The sequence below is a fragment of the Myxine glutinosa genome, chromosome 2 (genome assembly GCF_964187855.1).
Source record: "Myxine glutinosa chromosome 2, kmMyxGlut1.1, whole genome shotgun sequence".
In the NCBI taxonomy this organism is placed as follows: Eukaryota; Metazoa; Chordata; class Myxini; order Myxiniformes; family Myxinidae; genus Myxine; species Myxine glutinosa.
In genome coordinates this window covers 129089899-129116792 of record NC_136262.1, presented here as the reverse complement: position 1 = coordinate 129116792, position 26894 = coordinate 129089899, and the positions used below count along the sequence as shown (strand labels likewise).

The 26894-nt window shown below is 44.7% G+C and overlaps 1 protein-coding gene across 6 annotated transcripts in view; it reads right to left on the bottom strand.

Moving 5' to 3' along the window:
• Positions 1 to 26894, bottom strand: part of LOC137412398 (death-associated protein kinase 1-like) — a 290813-nt gene that overhangs the window by 114345 nt on the left and 149574 nt on the right. For all 6 annotated transcript variants that reach the window (XR_013622362.1, XM_078771644.1, XM_078771646.1 and 3 more), the window contains 5 exons: positions 21870 to 21968; positions 16048 to 16146; positions 1026 to 1124; positions 604 to 801; positions 255 to 455 (listed from right to left, as the gene is read on the bottom strand). Coding sequence is in view for 5 of the 6 variants with exons in the window: in XM_078771644.1 (XP_078627770.1) it covers positions 255 to 455; positions 604 to 801; positions 1026 to 1124; positions 16048 to 16146; positions 21870 to 21968 (696 nt within the window). In the remaining variant the exon portion in view is untranslated. The remainder of the gene's footprint in view (positions 1 to 254; positions 456 to 603; positions 802 to 1025; positions 1125 to 16047; positions 16147 to 21869; positions 21969 to 26894) is intronic.

The following is a 26894-nucleotide window of genomic DNA, read 5'->3' as shown; positions in this document are numbered from 1 at the left end:
ACAGGTCCCTGTTATATGTCAGTCCAGCGAGCACAAAACACATGGTCCATACTTGAGGCTTACCACATTATAAGTATGGATTCATCCCTCTCCCTCTCACCCTCCCCCAGCCCCTAACATGTAAAAATGCCAATAAAGTCTGACACAACATACCATTCATTCTGTAGGTAATTAGATGTCAATAAGTGACAGATGGCTTCAAAATAATAAAAATAAATTTCTACATGCCACTGGTCTCATTTGCATGGTCTTGCCTTGTTTTGTGGGTCGAGGCGATAACCGGCCCGACAAAGTGCTTGTACAATGGGCAGGTGGCCATCTTGACAGGCCAAGTGCATTGGAGTTTCTCCGTGCCTATCGCCAAGATCGGCCCAGCAGCTAGCACGTGAAATTAGATCGTCAGCTATGTCATAATGGCAACGACGAATGCAATGGTGGAGTGCTGTCGATCTATTCTGCACAGGAGAAAACACAGCAAAATGGAATCTCAAGAGGTCGAAAATATAGCTCTCGAATCAATGGCAGACAATCAGTTTCAAATTTAATTCACAACACAAACCGATCACTTAGGTATGCTACCTTGTTGAAAACGCAGTGGCCTACCTTATCTACAATTTTAAGCTGTGCCCCGCTTTCCAGCAGATCATGCACAATCTCACGATAACCCCTTGCTGCTGCATTCAGGAGTGCTGTTTCCCCGTCACGGTTCTGCAGGTTGGGATTCCACCCAGCCCGGCACAGCACCTGGCTCACGGTTCTGTGGCCATGCCAAGCTGCACAGTGCAACGCCGTCTCCATTTCCTGCATACAAGGATGGTACACCATGGGCTTGATTCGATTCAAACAATCGTCTCCATGATTCAAACAACAATACCTGAGATATTTGCATGATGTTCGAAGCATCTAGATTCTCTTATCCCTTTTTTACCCCACTTGTGTGCAAAACACCAAAAAAATCTCAAAAAAAACAAATGCCAAACACCCTCCCTACCCCCCTCCAAAAACCCAAACTATATATTCCTCACCTGGTCCTGTAAGTTGGGTTTTGCACCGGCCTGGCAAAGGTATTCTATGACATCCAGGACGTCATAACGTGCGGCAACATGCATGGGGGTTTCACGTGACTGCACGGCACATAAAATGTCATCAAGTCAAAACAACGGTCACCCCTCAGAGCACGTTAACAATCAAACACAAAAATTCAATTTACCACATCATTGGGAATTACTTACATGAGATATGCTGTTGGACCCCAACATCCACGTACCCCACGTATTCGCGGTTCATACATTGTGACACGTTTCTACATTTGCGACCCTGTGCTTCACACATATTTGTGGTTTTTCATGTGCGCAAAAAACATTTCCCACCCACTTAATAACTTACTTGGTACTTTGTACTTGGTTGATTATCCCATTTCGCCTATGGGTAGAGATCTCAGGTTAACATTGTTGACATTTTCTGTTTAAGGAAAAAGCCTGATTCACAGAAACGATCGCAAACCTTCCACACGGGGAGGTTAGGTAGGGGCTAATAAGATTATAGATGGGTTATGATGTGGGGAGTAGGGTTGCTTCGTTTCTTACGTAATTATTTTATCATACATTTTTGATCGGGAACCGAGAGTGATTATTTATATTAAAAAGCAGGAGTGTCTGTCCGTCTGTCCGTCCGTCCCCAAACTACTCCCTCAGTTTTGGGGAAGCTCCGCTAAACCTTCTGTGGAATGTTTTGGGATCCCAGAGGATGTTGTAAGGTGGAGGTCCTGGTGAGGTTTCATAAATTCCTCAATAAAATTATGATTTTGAAATTGACTCAATAGGAACCACATCCCAAATCCTTAAGTGAACAGATGACGACAATGAGCTGGTTTGATAATACCTCGATACAATCGTGATTTAACACAGTATTTTATTATCGTATTAACTTAAGATTGGAATGATGCTGTTTGGAATGGAAATAGAGATATTGAGTTTAAATATGAATGAGGAAATGACGTGAGGGTTTCTACCTTCTAACCGTGACTTTCGCGGATTCGCCATATGCAGATTCGCCATTGGCTGGGTATTAAACCATTCAGTCGGGGTACGTTTTGTGCAAGTCATTCACGAACCTGCTGTCCACCTGACATTCGACTAAATGAGGCACAATATTGTGGAATTTATTGATTCCCTTGTTTAGCATTCATCCTTTCCACATTGTTTGCTTGCTTTTGGCTTCCCGCCCGTGCATGGCATGGGTACCTCGTTAGTTTAAATATATATCTATTGTTTATTTTTAAGTCTCATAATTCCTTCATTTAACGTGGATTATATGGTGTAAATATTGCACCGATAAGTGAGGCACATAAGTAAAACACAAGCAAAAACAAGAAAGAGCAATCATAGACTGCAGATCCTCACCACGACCTCTTTTCAGTGTCTTTTTAAGGCTTTTGTGTTAAAACAAATATGGCGGCCGAAACGCGTTACCGATAACGTCATAATTATTTTTTTCTCCACTAATTTATCCCTTGATGACGCTCAAGAAATTTCCTCTTGATCGGATGAAGTTTTGTGCATGTCAAATTATGACGTCATAATGGAGGCACCTATGACATCATCATTAACATTTTATTCCCCATGGAGATTTCTTTACAATGAGCCATGTCTCAATCTTTTCTTTTTAGTGCTTTCGGAGATATAGAGGTGCAAAGTTTTTTCGGTTTTTCCAAGATGGCGGCCAAAGCACATGACATTTGACATCATAATTATCATTACAAAATTATACAGGTGGAGGTGCACCTCTGGTGAAAATTTCCTGTCAATCAGACCAATAGTTGCAGAGAAAATCATGTTTATTTTGTGCGGACAAAGAAACAAACAAACGGACTCAAATGCAATACCCTCTCCTCTGGCGATGGTAATGAACATATATTTTGAATGCACAATAACATGAAATTCTAACACAAGGACAGTGATGCCAGGACATTTAAAATTGTGCTATTTAAACTCAACTTCTATCTTCGTAAGATAATACAAAATACGGTATCTTTCTTCAATCTTAAACCCTGAGTAGTCGAAACGGCAACCATTTCCGGGATCAATACACTCTTTGGCGACTACACAAGATTGAAGCAAAACAAATGGATCGTTTTCGATAAAATAACTTGACACTCATGGCAAAAGAGTGGGCTAAACCTTATGGAATTTTATTTGTAAGCATTTTTAATGAAACTGTAATCATGTACATTTGGGTTTGATGTTTTTTTTTTCACTTCGGAATCACGAATCACTGTGAACCGATCCCCCTTTTTCACCATTGAAACATTGTCCCGACATTCGCGGATTCGACATTCAACATTTTTCAGGAAAGCATTTGCACGAATGTCGGGGCCCAGCAGTATTTGGGTTTTTAAGACGTATTCAAGAATCAAAAGCGAAGATGGATAGTGTGTAAAATGGATGAGTAATATTACAAATCAGCACAGAAAGGAAGAGTTGGGGTGGTGGTAGTTACAAAACAGATCATGCACTGGCCCACAACAAACACTTATGTGGGTCCATGATTGGCAATGAAGCATCCATAAACATTCAGCGAATCAAGGAAAAAAACGTGGCCAAGCATTTGCCTTCTCTTTTTGGAAAAGTGACGTATCTGTGCAAAGAATAACCGTCAGTTTGCATTTTTATTCATTTTGATGGGAGGAAGCCCGTCTTGGGCACGCATCAGAATGAACGTCTTTTTTTTGTTTACCAAGTCGAGGCTCGTATAAGGGCTAACACATAGAACATATAATAAAGGGAGTGGGAGACAAAATGGAGAGAGAGAGGGAAGCACAACAACAGGAGAGAACGGGGACATCAGGAGATCTTTGGAAGAGAGAGGGCTGGGGTGGGGTACATAGGATAAAGATGATGGACACAACAAGAGACTTTGAGGAAAGAAAACAGGGAATTTTATGGAGCTGGGTTTGAGGTGGATTAACGAGGGTAGAAAACAGATAAGAGCTTTGGATAGAGGAAGAGATGAGATGATGGTAAACAGCTGTTTTAAAGACCTGGCAGGTAGAGTGAGATTGAAGAGAGTGTGGGAGTTTGTTCCAGAGGTGGGGAAAAGGACGAATGAAGGAGTGAAGGTGAGCAGAGAGAAATATTTGGGGGACAGAGCACAGACAGAACAGGGGGTGGTGTAAGGACGGAGAGGAGTCGGTAGTAGACAGAAAGACCACCAACCTGCCTGCGGTTGAAAGGGCCTCACAATCAGTCTCATCTCCTGAGATTCCAATGATTCGAAAAGCTTTGGGTTCTCCAACGTGAAGCCGAGCTAGGTGTGAGGCAGGAGCACCAGCCCAGATGGGAGAGCAGTACTCCATAAAGCTACAGATGAAAGCTTTGTAAATGGTTAGGAGCTAAGTTGTGCAAAGGAAGGACTTCACACGATAGAGGCTGCCCCAGTTGGCGACTGGCTTTGGAGGCCAGTCCGGAAATGTGGTTTTCCCAGGAAAGATCATGGCAGACAATGAGACCCAAAGGCTTGAGTTGATGGAATGGCAGAGGGTGGAGTCGTCAGTCTAATTTATTTGGAAAAATTTCCATAATGAGTATATGTCAGAGACAGGAGAAATGCGAGACCAGTCTAGAAGTTGAAGACTGCTTGAAGACCATGCCAGTCGGCCTTAGAGAAATGCCAGACTCGTCGGCGTTGAGGAAGCTTTCTGAGAACGGCCAGAGAGATATCCACTTTAACAAGCAAATGATCAGATGAACCAATTGGAACAGATGATGTACCATTGACTGAGATCCGAGACGGGAAATTATCAGATGTGTCAGTCCAAATGAGTCGCAGAAGTCTTTTGCTGAGATACCATGACTGGTGAGAGAGGAACTACACCCAGACAGCTGGCATGACGACAAATGGAATCGCCACAAGTGAGGAAGAGAGAGTTCGGATGAGTTGATAGAAGTTGGTCTATGTTGTCGGAGAGCAAGATGTAAATCGAGTCATCGCTGTTTGGTGGACGGTACAACACACAAATAAGCAAAAGGTGGGAGCAACTATCGGGACACCTGTTCTTGGTAGTTTTACCACACCATCGCAAGTCGGGGGCCAGATCTTCCCCATTTCTCCCTACTGCTCACAGTCGTCAGGGCAGCATGGTCATGGTCAGAGTGCCAATCGGTCCCCATGGACTGTCTCTGTGTATATATATATATACAGACTTGGCATTTAATATGGAATATTTTTTTTGTAGGGCTGAACTTACTTTTCAAGATGTCTTAGAACCAAAAGTTCATTGGAATTATGTTGAAAGTATTCTAGATTTTGTTGATGTGACCTTTAAAAGAAACAAAAACAACATTTGACATTTCGAAACAAATAAATTGATCCTTGAAAGTGATGTAAACTGATATCAAACTCAATTCATGGACAGTAGTGTTAAACTTCTGTACGTTTTCCAGAAGTATCTCTTTATTTTGCACATTAGCCAAAATTTTTTTTAACAAAAACAAAAGTTAAATTACGACTGGGATTACGGACAGTAAAATTACAGTTCAGTACTTCGTGTAACCCCCACGAGCATTCAGGAGAGCACGTACATGTGGAGGCATGCTGTTCACGAGATTTGCCAAGGTTTGGACAGGAATCGCTTGCCATGCAGTGACAATAGCCTGCTGCAATTCACGCACAGAGGTCGGCTGCTGGTCCAAGTGGTCAATTTGACGCATTAATTTTGCCCACAAGTTCTCTATCGGATTCATATCCGGGGATGTGGCTGGCCACTCCATATGCTCTACACCACGGTCAGCAAGAAAGTGTTGGATCATGCGAGCACGATGAGCCCGTACATTGTCATCTTGGAAGACAAAGTTTCCTCGAAAGGCTGCACGAGCAAATGGAAGCGATGTTTCTTCCAGAATGGCCCTGTACTTGAACTGGTTCAGGTTTCCATTCAGAACAACCAGGTCAGTTTTGCCCCCTGCATGAAAAGCAGCCCAAACTATCACCCCACCACCTCCAGCTTGGACTCTTGGCACTATACAATCTTCGTTGTGGGCTTCATGCACTTGTCTGCACACTCAGACGCGGCCATCTTGACGATAGACCAGAAATCTAGACTCGTCACTGAAGATCACGCGATTCCAGTGTCCTGGCTGCCATTGACGGTGCTCTTTGGCCCACTGCAATCGGCGCTGGCGGTGTTGTCTGGTCAGGCGTGGCTTTCTCACGGGACGCCTGGCACGATAGCCTGCTTGACCCAGTCGTTGGTTGACTAGCCTTCTGGATACAGGCACATTTGTCAGTTGCTGCCACTCAGCCCTAAGCTGATTAGCTGACTTAGTACGGCCATTGCAGACTAACCGGTGCAGCTGGCGATCATCTCTCCTTGTGGTTCTGCGTGGACGTCCTGGCCTCGGTATTGGAGTAGGGACACCCCTATGGGCATTTTGTTTCAGGATCTTTGACACCTGACCTCGAGTGATGCCATACTGCCGAGCAATAGCACGCTGTTTCATGCCGTAATTTCGTAAAGCCACCGCTCCATGACAAACAGCATTGTCAAGTTGACGGACCATCTCCAGAGGAAGCGGCAATAACTTTTGTGGACGTGCAGTAGTTGTTTTCCACTAATACAGAGCGCAACAACCTTATATACCCGATTGTGAATCCAATCGTCAAATGCACCTGTCCGTACATTTTGTCACGCCACCTGTTATATAATCCTGTTATTGACTTCTTGCTGCGAAAGACAATCAGTGACATGGTTCTTTCAACAAAGACATCACCGAAGGGTAAAAGAAACTCACCAGATTGATATACTGAGTTCAGAAAGTAAACCCAAGTCAAGAAAAAAAATATTCCATATTAAATGCCAAGTCTGTATATACAGCTGCCGCTCGCTTAGCACGTACGTGCAAGCGCCAGGTCTATTGCTCAGTCACTGGCAGTACGTGCTGTGTCTCTTGTTGCTTTTTTCCTTCTTCCTACCCTTTGGTTCTTTCTGCTGTCCGAGTGTCGGTGTCCCTTTCTATCGTCTTGTCTACTGAGCGAAAGAGGGAGAGACTTGAGGTGGTTAACGGGATTTATTTATTTATTTCGCAGTTATTGTTGTTTTTTCATTTATTTAGGCTTTATAAACCTTAGTACCATTTATTGGTTATTTTTCGTTTAGTTACTTCAAATGGCTAGCAAGAATAGTCGAAGTAATGCCGGTCGTGACGCCGATGAGGTGTTAACAGATGAACACGGCATGTGTTTTGTCCCACCGGAAGATGTCTCGCTGGAGGAGACGCTCCTCACAATCGGAGAATTGATCGGTTGTGAGAACATCCGGGTAGCGTCCCGAATGCACCACAAGGTGGTCGTTTTCGTTTCACGTGTCCGTTTCGCACGCATCGTCGTACAGAACGGACTCATCTTGGGTAATGACCAGTTTGTTCCGGTTTCGCCATGGAACACTCCGGCCTCGAAGGTAATACTATCAAACGTTCTACCGACGCTGTCTAATGAGGAAATTCTTCAGAAGCTCGGTCAGTACGGTACTGTGGTGTCGAGAATTATCCAAGCCTCCATTCGCACCACAGACGGGAAACTTAAGCATATCGAAACGTTTAGACGGTTTTGTTATGTTGTTTTGAAGGATGGTTTGACGCAACTGAATATCTCGCTCGTTTTAAGTCGACAAAACGTGAGCACAGGATTTTTGCGGCAACGGAGAGGTTGATTTGTTACGGGTGTGGTGGACATGGACACACTCGGCAGTATTGTCCTGATGGGGAGAAAACGTATGCCACAGCAGCCAGACCAGCTCCTCCCCCGCCCCCCCTCCTCTATGACCATTACAGAGGATTCTATAGATGATTCGCCTTCAGTGCAGGAATCTACGTCGGACCATCAAGGTACAGCTCGGAGTGGTACTGATAAGACCCATACGGATGTGTTTCGTGTAAGCGATGAGTCATCCAGTACAGCTGGCCATCGTGCAACCGATGAGTAAGCAAATGTAAGGGAGAAGCCTCTACCTGTAGAGGGAATGATTTGTGAGGAGCAGCAGATTGTAGATGTGGCGTCTCGGAAAAATTTGAAACGGTCACTTTTAAGTACTAGGAGTGAGGATAAAGGTGGTAAAGTGTTGGTGGTGCAGACAGAAAGCAGTTTAAACGGTTCAGATAGTCGTTCACATGAAGGTCAGCAAGGTGGTGAAACTATGGCTGACATGGTACCACCTGCTCAGGATGAAGAGGAATTTTTTTCTGAAGGTTGTAATCAAACCTGCGAAACCGAACAACCTACTGATGACCATATCAATTCTAATGGGGAATGTAAAATACCCATTACCGCTAATAACGACTCCTCCCTCCCTATTGCAATGATGCATGAGGATAAAGAGGATGAGGAATCCAAGGTAGATGGGGATGGAACAGGTGTTTCTGTGCAGGTTCAGGAGGAACTCATTACCAGCGAAGGGAATTCTAACTACCGAGACAGTGATCAGCCATGAGGAGCCAGTGGCAATGGTTGACAGGGCTTTCCCCCCTCAGGAGGAAGAACAGCCTTTTGAAATCTCAAAAGAAAATATTGTCAGATTTTTGAAGGAAACTTTCAGACAACGGCATGTACGAATTAAGGATCATTTTCCTAATATTCAGGCCTTCCTTGCAGCCGCAAAACCTTTGCTGCAAAGGAGCGATCATGTGGAAATCTCCGAACCTGAATTTCAGCGGCTGAGGAAAGCCGTCACGAAGGCAAATAAGGATTAAATGAGGAAGAGGACTTCACCCCCCAGAAGAATCAACTATGGAACTAAATGTTGCATCCTTAAATATAAATGGGGGTCGTGCCCCCTTACTGAGGGTGCAAACTATTCAAGCAGTTGGGAAAGAAAAGGCTGACATTATTCTCTTGCAAGAGACCCATGCTACTCGTGCTCAAGTAGCCGATTGGGGGAAACTTTTTAAGGGGCAATGGTGGCTAAGTGGGTTCCCTACACCTCGAGCCAGGGTTGCCATTTGCCTAAGTCATAAGATTTGTGCTCAACAGGTTTCATTTAAAGGAGTCTATAAAGGGCATTTGATCTCTGTAGAATTTCTTTACAATACCCAAAAGATTATAGTAGTGAATGTTTATGCACCGTGTGACCCAATGGAGAGGAAAATCTTCTTTTCCACTCTATATTTGTATCGCAGGAGATTTTAATTGCACAATTTGTCCGTCGATTGATAGGAATGGTCATGAGTAGAGCCTCATGTTGCCTCGACGAAAGTTCTAGAGGACACCATCAACATCTTTCGGTTTAAGGATGTGTGGAGATCACAACACCCACTCTCACGCTGTTATACATGGTGTAGATGCAATGATGGTATTATGTCAATGGCAAGGCTGGACAGATTTTATGTGAACAAGCCAATGTTGAATGTGGTGTCTGCCTCCAAAATTTTACCAACTGGATTCACAGACCACAGTTTAATCTCAATGTCCTTTAAGTTACCCTTTCCACCGGGTGGCGAATACTCTTACATGACAAGAAATTTAATGTTGCCTTTCGCTTCGTGTGGGAGAAAATTCGCTCCTCCAGACCGCAGTATGATAGTCTCCGGCTGTGGTGGGACATTGCAAAGTCCCAAATTAAGAACTTCTGTCAGCAGTATAGTGTATACACCACTAAAGTCTAATCAATATCAATCGATCAGTTAAAATCTGAAATTGTATCCTTAGAACAGAATATTGACAAGGTTGGGAGAGGGTGCACGTGACCAACTAATATGGGCAAAGGAAGCAGTGCTAGCAGAAACGGTTCCGGCAACGGGCGATGGGTGCCTTGGTCCAAATGCGAATGAGCTATTTAACTCTGGACATGCCAAACAAAGAATTCTTTAAGTTAGAGTCTTCCCTCAAAGAGTCACGACAAATTCATACTTTACTCACTCCCAATGGGTCCCTGGTGACCTCCCAGCAGGCGATCAGGTGTACTCTGAAAGGTTTCTATTCTAACTTGTATTCTCCTCAGAACGTGGACAATGAGGTGATACAAGAGTTAATTGCTTGGCTTCCGAGTGTGGAGGAGGACGAGCGATGCATGCTTGATTCCCCAATTTTGGCTGATGAACTTGAAGCAGCTGTGCAGAGCCTGAAAGACGGGAAAGCTTCTGGAATAGATGGCCTGCCCGCAGAATTCTATAAGACCTTCTGGGCGCTTGTGGGACCTGACTTGCTCGATGTATTCGATGAAAGCATACGTGTCGGAGAACTTCCAATGTTTTGTCGACGAGCAGTCGTTTGTTTGCTACCAAAAGCTGTGAATCTTCAACTGGTTGATAACCGTCTCCTTATTGTGTGTTGATTACAAAATCCTCTCTAAAGTACTTGCTAATCGTATGAAGACTGTGATTAGTTCAGTTGTACACCCGGACCAGACCTATTGTGCGCCTGGAAAATCTATTTATGATAATATTTTTTTGGTAAGAGATGTTATTTCATGCAATAATTTCCTGCGCGACGACTTTGGATTGCTATTTCTTGATCAAACTAAGGCCTTCGATCGTGTTGACCACAAGTACCTTTTTTCTGTTCTGAAAGGAATGGGGTTTGGTGAAACTTTCATCTCTTATGTGAAACTCCTGTATACTAATACTCAATGTATGATAAAAATCAACAATAGGTTATGTTCTCGCTTTCCTTTCCAACGGGGTATTCGCCAAGGGTGCCCCCTCTCCGGGTTTTTATATATAGTCGCCCTTGAACCACTCCTTCGGTCTATTAGACAGCGAATACCTCAGGGAATGAGAAGTATAGAAGGAGCAGAATTTGTGCAGACGGCTTATGCTGATGATGTCTGTGTTTTGATTAGAAGCTCCATAATGTCTTTGCTTTACAACGTTGTATGCAAGCTTTCTCTGCAGCCTCTTCCGGTGGGATCAATTGGAATAAAAGTACAGCATTATGGTGTGGCAAAGGCAATCTCTCTTGTGTATCACCACCCTCACTCCCACACAAGCTGGTCTGGAGAACGGATGGGGTTAAATATCTTGGAGTGCATATTCGTAATCGTGAAACAGAAATGAAAAATTGGGAAGGAGTGCTGGAACAAATTATGGACAGATTGAAAGCATGGGAAGGACTGCTGAGGTCCATCTCCTATCGAGGTCGTTCCCTTGTCATAAACAATCTGGTTGCAACAAAATTATGGCACAGAATTATTGCTTTACAGCTATCAAACCAACTAATTATGGCTACTCAGCGAATGCTGGTAAACTTCTTTTGGAGTGGCTACCATTGGCTGAGGCCTGAGATATTGTACTACCCCCGGAAGGAAGGTGGCCAGGGCATTGTTGATATCTCTGGCTGGGTTGTGGCTTTTCGGCTGCAGTCTCTGCAGAGACTACTGTTTGCTGAACAGCTGCCCTGGCGGCCTTATGCGTTTTTTCTGTTACAACAGGCTGGTAAACTGAGATATGATCGGCAGCTTTTTTTTGATAGACATCGAGCAGAAAACTTTGCCTCTCTTTCGAGATTCTATCAGAGTTTATTGGACACTTGGAAAAGGTTTGACGTCCACCGCTTGCTTGAGGGCTATAATTGTCGAATGTTCCTTCAAGAACCCCTTTTCTTCAATAATTTATTTCCTGGTATCCCTCATAGCCATGCCCTGATTAAAAAATTTATCCAAGGAGGGATTAACAAAGTATGTGATCTGAGAGATTCATCTGGAGTTAAATGGAAACCTGCTGGTTTGGTGGCATCCTCAGTTGGATCTCGATCTGTCCGACTTGTAGGCCAAGTTGTACGTGTAGTCATTCGGGAATTTAGACAGCTAAACATCGGCTGGGAAGGTGTTGGTAACATTGAGGATTTTCGGTTAGGTTTCCCTCAAATCAAAGTGCTCCTTTCTTCTTCTCTTCAGCCGGAGATTGAACATACCCCCCCCCCCCCCCCTTTCATCTTGTAACTAAGATTGGAATCTGTGATCTCTCTCGACAAAATAAGAATGTACCCCTCTCTGCGAGAACACGAGTAGCTTTGTGGTCAGAGCGGTTAGGATCGGGGTCTCCCTCTACTCCCCTTTGTACACCTTACCAATACATGGTGTATTAGCGGATATACAATGGAGGTTAGCACACTGGGCGCTCCACTCCAATATTTTTGTTCACCGTATTAACAGCTCGCTGCCGGAAACTTGTCCGTTCTGTGATCAGAAAGAGGATTTGTTTCATGCTTATGTACAGTGTCGTAGCCTGACATCGCTTTTCTTGTTCCTTGAATATCTTTTTCACCAACTGTCCTTCCCTTTCAATATGCATATGTTTATATTTGGTGTGTCTTTCAGGCCCACATATAGAGACGTGGGTGTTCTTCTCAATTTTTTGGTTGCTGTTGCAAAATATGCAATATATAAATGTCGGAAAATTAAAATAGATATCGGCTACGGCTCTGATGCTATTCCTATTTTTAAAGGGTTTGTCTCAACACGACTCAAGCTAGAATTTGATTTCTTCTTCAGTAATGGAAATGTCCAACTGTTTGAGAGAAAGTGGTGTATTGGCAATGTTTTGTGTTCAGTCGATGATTCAAAAGTGATAATTACTTCATAATTCCCTGATTGATTTGACTTTTTCTTTGGAACTGATTGCTTGCACATGTTTTTTTTCCTGTGTCCTTGAATACAATAAAAGGGATTCAAAATTAAATTTAAAAAAAAAAATTTTCTCTCTCTTTCTCTCTCTCTGACTTTGTGAAGGCAGCGGCACACCAGATAAGAGGAAGAAGATAGATAGGAAGATGATAAGATGAGGAGGAGGACAAGAGGCCAGGTAGTGATGGGAGGAGGCACAGTGAGGAGTAATATGAGAAAGGGGGGGGGGGGGGTGAAGGCAGAGGGAATTAGAAAATTGGAGGAGGAGGAGGGGTGAGGATGGATGAGGAGGAGGAGGAGGAGGGGGAGAAGGAAGATGGGGAGGAAGAGGATGAGAAAGAGTAGGAGGAGAAGGAGGAATGAGTCGGAAGAGAGAGAGGGAGGGTGAGTAGGCAGTTTCATGGATGTGCGAGGAGCAACTTTGAGGAGTGAGGGGAAGATTTGAAGGGGAGGGTCGAGGAGGAGTTTTGCAGGGGACGGGTAAGGAGAAGGTGGTGATTGAATGGGCGTATGATGGAGTAGATGGCGGAGATGGAGGAGACATGGAGTGGGACACTAGTAAGGGTTAGGGTTTGTAGGATATGGGCAAGTGGAAGTAGAAGAGGGAACAACAGGGAAGGGCTTGACACTGAAGATGGACAAAAGTAACGATGAATGAAATACAAACATCCATTGAAAGCCGGGGTCTTCGAGATTTTCAAGTCAAAGATACATTTGAGAATGTTAGAGGAGTGGTGATATAAAGGTGAGTTAAGAGATGGGAAAAGGAAGAACTGAAAGAGTTTGAATTTTTAGAATCAGAATGTTTGAAATAGCGATTTGAAATCAGCTATATGAAAATAAAGAAGAGTAAATTGCAATAAAAGAGAGATTGCAACTCGGAGGAAGGAAGTTGAAACATTTTAAAACAAACACCATAAAGATGCTCTGGGTATTCACCAAACTGAGGGCAGGGAGGCTGGGAGGACGAAGTTGCAGACAGAGGTTCAAAAGGCAGAAAAAGAAGAAGCAATGAAAGCAGATCGACAAGCCAAGTGGAGTGTAGCTCCAAGGAACGTGGAGGTGTACATCAGCACTTGGTTAATACAGTAGGAGGGATTCCTTTTTACTTTTCTTTGAAGGTTAGGTGAAAGCAGGTTGGCCGACAATGAGAAAGGTTGAAAGAGATCGTAAAGGAGTATGGTGAATACTTCACGAACAGAGTGGGGATGGAAACGTGAAATTGGCAAGATGGAGGAAGAAGGGGGTGGGGGGGGAGAACACGTGGTCGCGAGGTGGTGTGGTGAGGAGGATTATTTATTTATTTATTGAAGACATTCAACATAGGGCATATAGTTGGGAGGAATCGAAGGATAATTAAAGATAGTGGTGAAAAAAATTAAGTGACTGAAGGTAGTACAGAGAAAGGACAAATGAAAACGATCATGGACACGAGTGAAACGGGAAGGCCTCAAATAGCCCGGTAAGAAAAGTCCAACGAATACTCAACTTGGCACAAATTAAAAAAACAAAACTGAACTAGAAGCACACAGTAGACAGAGACAAACAAAAAAACAAAGAGACAGAAAAATAAACAGTAGCGACTTGACAAAACCACTGGGGAGCACTTATCTTTGAGGAAAACGGCAGTCTAAAATCGGTACGACAGAGCTCAAGCAACCGGAACCGGAAGTCAACCGAGGTCCATCCCACAAGTGTGTATACAGTGCATTCAGAAAGTATTCAGACCCCTTCACTTTTTTCACATTTTGTTATGTTGCAGCCTTATGCTGAAATCGTTTAAATTCATTTTTTCCCTCATCAATCTACACTCAATACCCCATAATGACAAAGAGAAAACAGGATTTTAGAAAGTTTTGCAAATTTATTAAAAAGAAAAAACTGAAATATCACATTGACATAAGTATTCATACCCTTTGCTATGACACTTGAAATTTAGCTTAGGTGCCTCCCATTTCTCTTGATCATCTTTGAGATGTTTCTACACCTTGATTGGAGTCCACCTGTGGTAAATTCAATTGATTGGACATGATTTGGAAAGGCACACAGCTGTCTATTTAAGGTCTCACAGCTGACAATGCATATCAGAGCAAAAACCAAGCCATGAGGTCGAAGGAACTGCCTGCAGAGCTCAGAGACAGGATTGTGTCAAGGCACAGATCTGAGGAAGCCTACAAAAAAATGTCTACTGCATTGAAGGTTCCCAAGAGCACAGTGGCCTCCATAATTCTTAAATGGAAGTTTGGAACAACCAGGACTCTTCCTAGAGCTGGCCACCCGGCCAAACTGAGCAATCGGGGGAGAAGGGCCTTGGTAAGAGAGGTGACCAAGAACCCGATGGTCACTCTGGCTGAGCTCCAGAGATCCTGTGTGGAGATGGGAGAAACTTCCAGAAGGACGACCATCACTGCAACACTCCACCGATCTGGGCTTTATGGCAGAGTGGCCAGACAGAAGCCTCTCCTCAGTGAAAGACACTTGAAAACCCGCTTGGAGTTTGCAAAAAAGCACCTAAAGGACTCTCAGACTGTGAAACAAGATTCTGTGGTCTGATGAAACCAAGATTGAACTGTTTGGCTTCCGTCTGGCCACTCTGCCATGAAGCCCAGATCGGTGGAGTGTTGCAGTGATGGTTGTCCTTCTGGAAGTTTCTCCCATCTCCACACAGGATCTCTGGAGCTCAGCCAGAGTGACCATCGGGTTCTTGGTCACCTCTCTTACGAAGGCCCTTCTCCCCCGATTGCTCAGTTTGGCCAGGCGGCCAGCTCGAGGAAGATTCCTGGTTGTACTAAACTTCTTCCATCGATGAATTATGGAGGCCATTGTGCTCTTGGGAACCTTCAATGCAGCAGACATTTTTTTGTAGGCTTCCTCAGATCTGTGACTCGACACAATCCTGTCTCTGAGCTCTGCAGGCAGTTCCTTCGACCTCATGGATTGGTTTTTGATCAAGAGAAACATCTCAAAGATGATCAACAGATATGGGAGGCACCTGAGATAAATTTCAAGTGTCATCACAAAGGGTCTGAATACTTATGTCAATGTGATATTTCAGTTTTTTATTTTTAATAAATTTGCAAAACTTTCTAAAATCCTGTTTTCTCTGTCATTATGGGGTATTGAGTGTAGATTGATGAGGGGAAAAATGAATTTAAACGATTTCAGCATAAGGCTGCAACATAAAAAAATGTGAAAAAAGTGAAGGGGTCTGAATACTTTCTGAATGCACTGTAAATATTATCCCTCCTTTATTTACGATTTCAACCCTACCAATTTCTTGATCACCCCGGCACTGCCCTCCATCCCCAATGAGCTGCACGACACTGGCCCTCTGGTGCAGAACCCATGAAACTGGTTGCACCACATGGGGATTTGTACCACATAAGGATTTGTAAGATGAAGTGTGTGGGTGCTGGGATGTATTGGACAGAACTCACTTTGTCTTGGACGTCCAAGGGACAATTTCTCTCTTTGAGGAAACGAATAGCCTCCACATGGCCTTGTCTTGCTGCAAAGTACACCGCATTGGCACCGTGCTGTGGGGCAGAAATACTTTATGGACTCGTGTAAGTAATAATAACTCATGTGATCATAATCACAATATGAATAAAACTCCTAACTTTCGAGATGTACCTTCTAATATTTCTCACAGTGCAACGTCTACCTTTCGAGGATTTATGTATAATATGTAGTACACGGCTGGATTGTAGAACATTTGTGTTAATATTGGCAAATTTCAAAGCAGGCCTCAATATGCAGACACCATCTCTGCATCCTCCACAGAATCAGCTTCTTCACTGACACTCCACAACTCTTCAAAAAAGTATTTTTTTGTGAGGAACTCTTTTGAACATTGCTTCCCACTTTGGACCTGAGCACCTGATTCACATCTGGCACCTCTTTCTTACTTTGGACTAACTAAAAGCACGAGCTCCCTTCCGGAGCTGCCAGTGGGGGTCATGGTATTATCTCTGATTAGTAACACCACTAGCAGAGTACCCACCCTACGGGCGACCCTACTTGGTGATCTTGTTCCAAGTGTGCAATACATTTTTCTGCCATCGGATATTTTCTGCTGCCACAACTACTTTGATCCTTTGGTAATACTGCTCTTGCTGATTTCTGTTCAACTTGGGCATCCTTGGTTTTTGAGAAATCTCAATTTTGCAGAAAAAAAGAAATAAATCATCAACCGTCACCCTCACCAACAATACACACAACCAACCCACACACCCCTCTTTCCCTTCCCCTCACAATCCCCCATCAAGCATCACCCCACACTCCAGTTCCCCCCACAATCCCCCTTCAACCGTCACCTGAGCTAACAATACCCATGACCCCCTTACGCCCCCTACACCTTCCCCTCACCCGAGCTAACAATACCCACTAGGGCGGGTCATACTCAGGTGCCAAAATGAATCTGAAGGAAATCCTAACATGAGGGGTGTGATGATGTGTTTTTATGATGTGTTTTTTTATGGGGATTTCAAATATGAGTTTATTTTTTGGATAGGATAACTCTAACCTCCATCAATTTGTATTTCTAAATTGCCAATTTTACCCTTTCGAACCCCTTTATAAGATATTAAAAGATACAAGGGAAATCATTCATATTGACACAGCCAAATCAAATGTACATATTTATTAACAGGTGAACTGCACGTATATCACTGGTTACAATTACAAAGATCAATCTCCTTACTTCTTGAACTTTACCAGGTTGCACAAGTCCTGCTTTGACTCATTCTTGGACATCAGCCTCCTGCTGGTCTCCTGAGCCCTGATGCCTCCATCCCTCTTTTCATGTGAGAAGTACTTAGCAGAAGCCTCAGTCACCATTTTAACAACCCTCTCAATGCTTTGTGTGTGGCAAGGCCAGTTGAGCACCTCCATGGGGGTGTTGATGAAGTTCTTCACCTCCGAGGTGCTTAGGGAGCAGGTGAGAGGTGGCTCTGACACACCTTCTGACCAGCTGATCAAGTTACCAATGCTGGAAGCATCATAGTTGATGTCAGGTGTCTTTCTGGTCCTGACAGAGGAGTCCCCCAGCTGAGTGTCTGGGTCCCCCTCTCCCCTGATGGCCAGGATTCTCTCCGACCCCCTCAGTCCTCTCCTTCTGATCCTCAGAGCACAGCAGTGTTTGGAGGATGGCTTCACTGTGGGCATACCAAGCAGATATTCTCACAGTCGGCATCAGAAGGTCCAGCACCTCCTTCCTCTGGGACTTGAGGCAGTCCAGCTGAAACAAGATGTGCCTAGGCCCTTCGATCCAGGAGTGCTTGACTTTCACGTTGAACCAACATGGATAATACACTCCAATGATGAATTCCACAATGAATTGCAGATTCTTCTGGCTCTTTCCTTTCAGTCCATGCTTTGACACCCAGAGCCTGAGAAATCTGTTCGCTGTGGTGAGCCAGCGGCTGTGGTTTACTGGTCCAATCTCCACTAGAGCCAGCCTTGCAGGAAGCACTCCATCCCTGATTGCACAGACAATTGTATAGCCATAGTGTTGATCAGTTGAGAGATCTTCAATGGCCTTGTCAGACAGCTTGATCAGTGGAGGGCCAACAAAGATCCGGGTGAAGTTTGGATTGATATCCAAGTCTGCAGCAGAAGCAAGGAGCTTTCCTATTGGCCCAGAAAATGTGTTGTCTGACAGAGTAGGGCCATCAAGGTGAACAATGAGATGGCGCAGGGGAAGTTCACCAGTGTGCAGGTTGCACACCAACCAGACCAGCTTTCTCCCCAGGTGCAGCTCCAGCTTCCGCATTACTCCAGCTTTCACACCAATGTTGAAATTTGTTGAGTCTCCTCCAATGGTCCACAAGGTCTTATCAAAACCCCTCTCTTTCAGCCAGGCAAACAGGACCTTACCAATCTGCTCCGCATGTGACTCCTCTTTAGTTGCTTTCTCTGGGGTAAACTGGAACAGATAGTAGCTACAAGGCTCACTAACAACACTATAGTGTTCTTCCTTGATCTTTGCAGGAAAAGATTGGTCACTGCCCTCAGCTTCCATCATCCCATTGGTCAGGTCAATCCGCCCATCAAAGAGGATGCAGGAGATCCCCCCCCCCCCCTCCTCCCTGCACTTCTCATCAAACCCTTCCCCCAGCTCTGTCATCAACTTCTCCTGTGCTCTATTGACCTTGTTCTTATCAATCACTTTACTTGTATTGTCTTCTGTGATGATTCCTGCATCAATCAGAGCTGCAGTTGCTATCGCTGCAGTTGGCCTCAGCCCTATGCCATACCTTACACTAGCAAGGGCAATGTTTGGAATCTCATCATAGTTTTTCTGGACCTTTGCTGAAGCTGCAGGCTCAGTGTCAGTTTCAGGGAAGAGCTCAACTTCAGTGACAAACTCATCTTCAGCATCACTTCTCTCCAATTCCAGATCATCACCATCTGACAAAAATCTCTCAACATCCTTCCTGGCTGCCTTCTCTGCTGCTGCAGCATTTTCCTCCTGGCTCCTTCTCCTTTTCTCTGCATTCTTTTTCTTTTCCTGCCTTTCCAATGTCCTCACCTGTCTCTTGTGCTCTGGCAGATCAGGGCTCCCCATTTGGTGGGGTCCTTTACTTCCAACCTTCTCTTTCTGTCCCTTGATGTAGGCAAGATCTTTCACAGGAATCATTTTCTCTCTGCTGCAGGAACAGTTAATGTGGGCTTGGATCACACAGCCCTCACCGGCCTCACAGCCTCCCCCCTCACAACTGGTAATCTGACACTTGCAAGTCAAAATATCAAATAACTTGTCTAACTTGACAATGAACCTCTCTTTGGCATCAAGTTTGCCCCTCCCAAGAGAAAACTTCACTGCCTGATTCCAGACCTCCTTGAGCTTGGACATGATGGTCACCTTTTCATTGATAACAGGAGGCTTGAAAAGAGCATTAGCTTTGCTCCACTGACAAATCAGACCAGGGTAGATGTCAGACACGAGCTTGTCCACTGGGTAGTTCCTCCTGTCATCTTCACTTTGCTCCCTCAAGTAGATGCCATACCTCAGGATATCCCTCACAGTTGGCAGTTCAGACACCAACAGCTCCTGCCCAGTGCCAACAAGATTACTTAAATGAGAACTTGATTTCATCCTTGTTCTGACTTGAGCCATTTTTAGTAGTTCACACTGAAATAAAAACAATAATACACAGGTAAGTATCCACTACAGACAGATATTAAGGTATTACACAGGTATTACAGAAGACCGTCAAAATATTCACTTCACAGGTCACTATTTTCCTTCACATGTAACTCAGGCTAGCAATAGGTAAGTACAAAAATCAATTAACAAATATAATATAAAACAAGGTAATTTACATCTAAAATTATTATCTATTTGTTCCTCAGGTTCCTAATCAAAAAGGTACTTACTGGCAATGCCATAAGAAGAGAAGAGAAGACGGATGGATAAGGATTGCCAACCTCCTCAACATCGAGCTTTCAGCAACAAGATGGCTACAACTGCCATCCCAACAGGAAGTTACCAAAATAAAAGCCCTAACTTCAAAATAAAAAACGTCTCTATATTCCAGAAGAATAGCAAAATAATCAAAAATTTAATAATAATCAACTGCAAATTGATGTAGGTTAGGGTTATCAGAATTTTTTAAAACCTCAGATTTGTGTTCTCCACACCAAAATACGTAATATGAACACCCCTCTCGATTGATTTACAAAAAAAAAGAAGTATGGCCCGCCCTAATACCCACGCCCCCAACCCCCCCGCCCCCCTACCATCCCATCAAAATCCCAAGTTAACTGTCACCCTAACTAACAATGCCCCACAACCACCCCACACTCCCCCCCCCCCCCCCTCCCACCCCATCAACCCAAATCAGTATCGGAATCAGAGCTCACAATGCACAGTTTCTCTATGTACCGTCGCCGGCAGGATCACAGTGAGTTCAAAATGTGACGTCACTGGCAATCTCGAAAATCGACAGTCTAGGGTTTTTTTTGGCACTTTGTGATTGGCAAATAAAAAAAAAATCCCTTCAAACTAGACCGTGATTACTGATTGCCAATGGTTTTTCAAGAAAAAAAATTGCGTTTGGGTTCCCAATTTAAGGGTATTTAGGGTCTTTTCAGTCTTTTGGGTCTTGATGGTCTTTTGGGGCTGCAGCGTCTTTTCAGTCTTTGGGGTCTTTTCAGTTTTTGGGGTCTTCATTCTTTGTCTTTTCATTCTTGTCATGTCATTCTTTGGAGTTTTTTGGGACTGGATCTTTGGGGTATTTTGGGTCTTTGGGGTCTTTTCAGTCTTTGGGGTCTTTTTGATATTTGGGGTCGATTGGGTCTTTTCAACCTTTTGGGTCTTCAAGGGTCTTCAGGGTATTTTAGTTATCTTGGGTATTTAAGTCTTCGGGGTATTTAGGGTCTTTGGGGTTGTTAAAGGTCTTTGGAATATTTCAGTCTTTGAGGTCTTTTCGGTCTTCAGGGTCTTTTTGGTCTTCGGGGTATTTTGGGTCGTTGGGGTCCATTGGGTCTTTTCAGTCTTTAAGGTCTTCAGTCTTCGGAGTCTTTGGGGTCCATTGGGTCTTCAGGGTCTTTTCATTTATTTGGGGTCTTTTGGTTCCTCTGGATCTTTTTGGGCCTCAGGGTCTTTTGGGGTATTTACAGTCCTTGGGGTATTTAGGGTCCCATGGGTCTTGTGGGTCCTCTGGGTCTTTTGGGTTCTCTGGATACTTTTGGTTCAGTATTTCAGGTTACATTTGTGGGTGGAGTCAGGTCAGCTGTCCAACCAATGGGTGAAGAGTGCACTAACATACATACATACAAATATACATACATACAAAGAAACACTTGCTCCGTTATATATAGATTGCAGAGTACCCACTCCACAAGCGATCTTGTTCTAATTGCGCAACACGTTCTTCTGACACATGGCTTTATTTGGGCGGTGTATAGGCAACAGACCACTGTCTCGATCGCTCTCAAAAACAAAATTAACCTGGGTTACTTTCATGAAGTGAAAACATGCAAACTGCTTATATCCATATATAATGCATCATGCTTATATAGCTCAGATATTCCCAACTGCACCCCCTCCCCTCCCCCCACCCCTTTCCCTCCAAAGGAAGAAAATGGCAAGATGGGCGATTTTTTTCAAAACTTGATGGAATCAAATAAAACTTGCACATGCACAACTTCAGGATGCCCTCATTAATTCCTGAAAATAACTTTGGGAACAGAAGCTTTGGCGCCGCTTTGGATCTGCCGAAGTCAAGTCCGAGAATCAGAATTATTTAAATACCTTGTCAGTAGCATCAACACGCGCTCCTCTTGATACCAGGAACTCGAGGATGTTTATGTTCCCACATGCAGCTGCAATGTGTATGGCACTCTCACCATGCTGAGGAACAATCAGCAGAAAGCAAAGGAAAAAGGAAAACATTTTTTAATTAAAACCAGACACCGACACACGTAGGAGCAACACACCAAGTAAATGTATCAATCTCACATTTCAAAGAGCTGTGACCACGGAGCGTGACTATCTGTTCATCCACGTATCGACGGCAATGTTTCTGGGGCTGAGAATGAATCCTGGACAAGTCGTCGCTCTGCCACAGGGTGCTGTAGTTTATGGCAGGAACATGGAGTTTTACCAGGGCACTGGTAGACAATGGCCTACGCTTTGTAAAAGGCACCATTGGATCTTTAATACTCACCAGGGAACGATAGCAAATGGGGCGCAGGCTCAACATTCCTCTGAAGGACAGCACACTCACTGATGCAATCAACGCCATGCTTGTGAAACACCGGCATGGCATTTTATAGTTGGGATGGGAATCGCATTGTAACTAGGCAACTCACAGGTGAATGTGCTAACCTCCGAGTTATCGGTCAGCTCAGTGGTAATGGGTGGAGAACTCTACCCTCACACTGAGGTATATCCCGTCTTTGCTTAAGGATGGATTCAGAGAGGCCCTCTTATTGGTAGACTCCATAAAACGACGTGCATTTTGAGCCATGCAGATTCGATTTTGATGTACAAGGCCTTCATCAAAAGTACTATCACGTGGCTCCCCACTTTGAACTGGTGCAGCTCTTTTCTGTTTCGATCACCTGGAGGTGGTCTAGTCGAAGGCTTTTCAAATTAATGACCGTCAAGCAGGAGGCTAAGTCTCAATATCTACTTCTCACCCAGAGAAAGCGGGTTGGTGGACTCGGTTTTCTCTCACCTCACATGTGGCCACATTCTACACATTCTCTTCACCCCATCAACCCCAGCTTTTATACATTCTTCTAGTGCTAGTTATTACATCATCATAATAATTACAATGTTCTATCGACTGCTTATTTGTTGCACCAAGAGCCTAGTGTGTGTACAGTGTGTGTGTGTGTGTGTGTGTGTGTGTGTGTGTGTGTGTGTGTGTGTGTGTGTGTGTGTGTGTGTATATATGCGTGTGTGTGTGTGTGTGTGTGTGTATGTGTGTGTGTGTGTATGTGTGTGTGTATGTGTGTGTGTGTGTCGTATCAAAGTGGCAGAAGGCGAAGGGTACGGGAGCAGAAACAGCAGAGCATGAAAGTTATAAGGCAGCCAGGAAGGCTGCAAAGAAAGAGGTAGCAAAGGCGCAGGAGGCATGTAGGAAAATGTTCGGAGAACGCTTGGATTCGGAAGAGGGTCAGAGAGCAGTATTCAGGATTGCAAAGCAGATAGCGAAAGAGAGGTGTGATGTGATGGGGGTGAGTTGCTTGAAGGAAGAAGTGGGACAAATCGTTGTCGACCCAGATGGAATTAAAGGAAGATGGAAAAGATATATGGAAATGCTGTTGAATACAGAGAATGAATGGGATGGGAACATGGAGAGTAACCCAGTTTTAGGACCGGCAGAGAAGATAACTGAGAAGGAAGTTGAGGAAGCGATAAAAGCAATGAAGGGTAGAAAAGCGGGAGGGCCGACGGGAGTTGTGGGAGATATGTTGAAGGCAGCAGGAAGTTGGGGTGTGAAGAGAATGACAGAGATCTGTAATCTGGTGGTGAAAGAAGGCCGCATTCCAGTGATTTGGGAACTGAGTACCCTCGTCCCTCTATACAACGGGAAAGGTGACCCAGTGTGGCTCGTACCGAGCGATAAAGTTATTGGAGCATGGAATGAAGGTATTGGAAAGGGTGTTGGAGAGGAGGAAAAGGAAGAAGGTGAAGATCGACGAAATGCAGTTTGGATTTATGCCAGGAAGAGGAACGACAGACGCGCTTTTCATTGTGAGGGAGTTGCAGGAGAAGTACATGGAGAAGAGGAGGAAGTTGTTTCTTGGGTTTGTTGATCTGGAGAAACCATTCGATTGGGTTCCACGCAAAGTATTGTTGTGGATATGAGAATGTTTTTTTTTTTATTGTTGTGTAATGAATTGTTGTAAAATGTCACCCTCCTTCCTGCAATTGTTGTTGTATAAAGGTCAAAGGGCGTTCCCGTAGTTAATTCCATAAAACATACACGAATCTGGAGAAAGCATTCGATCGGGTTCCACGCAAAGTATTGACATGGGCATTGAGGAAGTTAGGAGTGGAGGAATGGTTGATCAGAGTAGTGATGGCAATGTACAAAAGAGCGCGCACAGCTGTAAGGACGAAGGACGGGAACAGTGGCGAGTTTGAGGTGAAGGTGGGAGTGCATCAGGGGTCGGTACTAAGTCCACTACTATTTGTAGCTGTGATGGAGGTGCTGGCTCAGAACGTAAAGGAGGGTTTACCGTGGGAGTTGTTGTATGCAGATGATCTGGTGTTGATTGCGGAAAGTATGGATGGACTGAAGGAAAAGATGAACACGTGGAAGGAATGTATGGAGACAAAAGGTCTGAAGGTGAATATCGGAAAGACGAAGGTGATGGCAAGTGGTAAAGCATGTGGTGAGGTGGAAAGAACTGGGAAGTGGCCCTGTGCTGTGTGTAGGAAGGGTGTCAGAGTGAACTCCATTCAGTGTACAATGTGCGCTGAGTGGGTTCATCAAAAATGTCGTGGTCTGAGAGGGTCATTAACCAGTGTGGCAGCTACATTCAAATGTAAGGTGTGCACAGAGGGAGCTGCAGATGGAGGAAATGTTGAGTTGGATCTTGGAGACGGCGTGAAGCTGGAAGGTGTGAAAACATTTTGCTACCGCGGAGACATGCTGAATGGAGAAGGTGGATCAGACTTGGCAACGGTTGCTCGAGTGAGATGTGCATGGAAGAAGTTTCGGGAATTGAGTGGCGTGCTGATGATGAGGGGAGTGTCGTTGAAGCTGAAGGGAAAGGTGTATGCTGCATGTGTGAGAAGTGTTATGATTTATGGGAGCGAGACATGGGTAATGAACGTAGAGCAGCAACGAAGGTTGGAAAGGGTGGAAATGCGAATGGTTCGACGGATGTGCGGAGTATCGTTGAGAGAGAGGAAGACAAATGATGAATTGCGAAAGATGATGGGAATAGAGCCTGTGATTGATGCTGTGAAGAGGAACAGGTTGAGATGGTTTGGTCATGTGTTGAGGAAGGATGAAAGTGACTGGTTGAGAAGAGTGATGGAAATGAATGTAGAAGGAAGTAGAAGACGGGGAAGACCGAGAAAGACTTGGCTAAAGATGGTGGACGAAGAAATGCGGGCAAGGGGGTTAACAAGGAGAGATGCAGAAAATAGGGCAAAATGGAGAAGATTGTCATGGGGACCGCAAGGCTAACCCCCGCTCTAGCAGGGAAAATGGCCTTTAAAATGCATGTTGTTGTTGTTGTATACACGAAGGACACCATATATCCCTGTTCAGTAGTTATATCCTTATTATGTGTATTAGTGTAAGGCTGTGTCTTCCATTAATTGAAATACTCCATTGCACCAAGTGAAATAAGAGTAGATCCCCTTTCCCTTCACATTCCCCTTCCAACAATTGCCAACTGTTCCCTCAGCGACTCCATTCGCCACGAGGTCGGCTCGGAGAAGAGGGGGAGGAGCTGCCGACTCCTGGGCGTGCCCGCCCATCATCATCAAGGGCGGAGCCAGAGGGCCGTGCCGACCAATCAGGGCTGAGGCGAGCTCACCGATGGGCGTGTCCTGGACACCAGCGGCTTGATCGCCTGAGGCGCTATAAAGGGCGCGCGCGAAAGCCTTGAAGTAGTTGGACTAAGAAAGAGTGATGAGAAGGAAGCCTCTGAGAGAAGTGCGCGAGTGATGAGAAGGAAGCCTTTGAGAGAAGTGCGCGAGGAGGGAAGAGAAGCGAGAAGGAAGCCTTGAGACAAGTGCGACAGAAGCGCGGGGGAAGCCTTGAGAGAAGTGCACGACGTCACCCTGCTTGCTCCCAGCCTGACGAGGCCCGGCTTGCTGTGCGCCCTGCAAAGCCTTCCAGCTTGTGGTCCGAGCTGAACCTTCCTCCCGGTCCAGCCAATCGTTCCTGCCTCCATTCCCCATTCGTGTGAGTCTGTCTTCATTTGTTCTGTCCTGGGTTAAGTAAGACTGTAATAGATAAGCTAGTATTTTCACTGTGTCTTTCTGGTCCGTCCCTCTTTCTGCTTTATTTTCTTATCTTTCCTTCTTCCTTGGTTTCTTTCAATCCTGTAAATAGTAATAAATAATAATCGTATTTCAAACCTTTTTGTCTCCTTCTTCTTCTTCACATCCGTGTCGCCTTTGTCTTTTCCCTATTGAATATCTGTGGCGCGATTTTGGCCAACGTTCAGGAATCGGGTTAGTCGGGGTAACTGTTCGGGCGCGGCGGCCATCCGCTCGGCAAATCCAGTAACATCTTATCCGCGTCCGTAACAGTATTGACATGAGCATTGAGGAAGTTAGGAGTGGAGGAATGGTTGATCAGAGTAGTGATGGCAATGTACAAAAGAGCGCGCACAGCTGTAAGGACAAAGGACGGGAACAGTGGTGAGTTTGAGGTGAAGGTGGGAGTGCATCAGGGGTCGGTACTAAGTCCACCACTATTTGTAGCTGTGATGGAGGTGCTGGCTCAGAACGTAAAGGAGGGTTTACCGTGGGAGTTGTTGTATGGAGATGATCTGGTGTTGATTGCAGAAAGCATGGATGGACTGAAGGAAAAGATGAACAAGTGGAAGGAATGTATGCAGACAAAAGGTCTGAAGGTGAATATCGGAAAGACGAAGGTGATGGCAAGTGGTAAAGCATGTGGTGAGGTGGAAAGAACTGGGAAGTGGCCCTGTGCTATGTGTAGGAAGGAAGGGTGTCGGAGTGAACTCCATTCAATGTACAATGTGCGCTGAGTGGGTTCATCAAAAATGTAGTGGTCTGAGAGGGTCATTAACCAGTGTGGCAGCTACATTCAAATGTAAGGTGTGCACAGAGGGA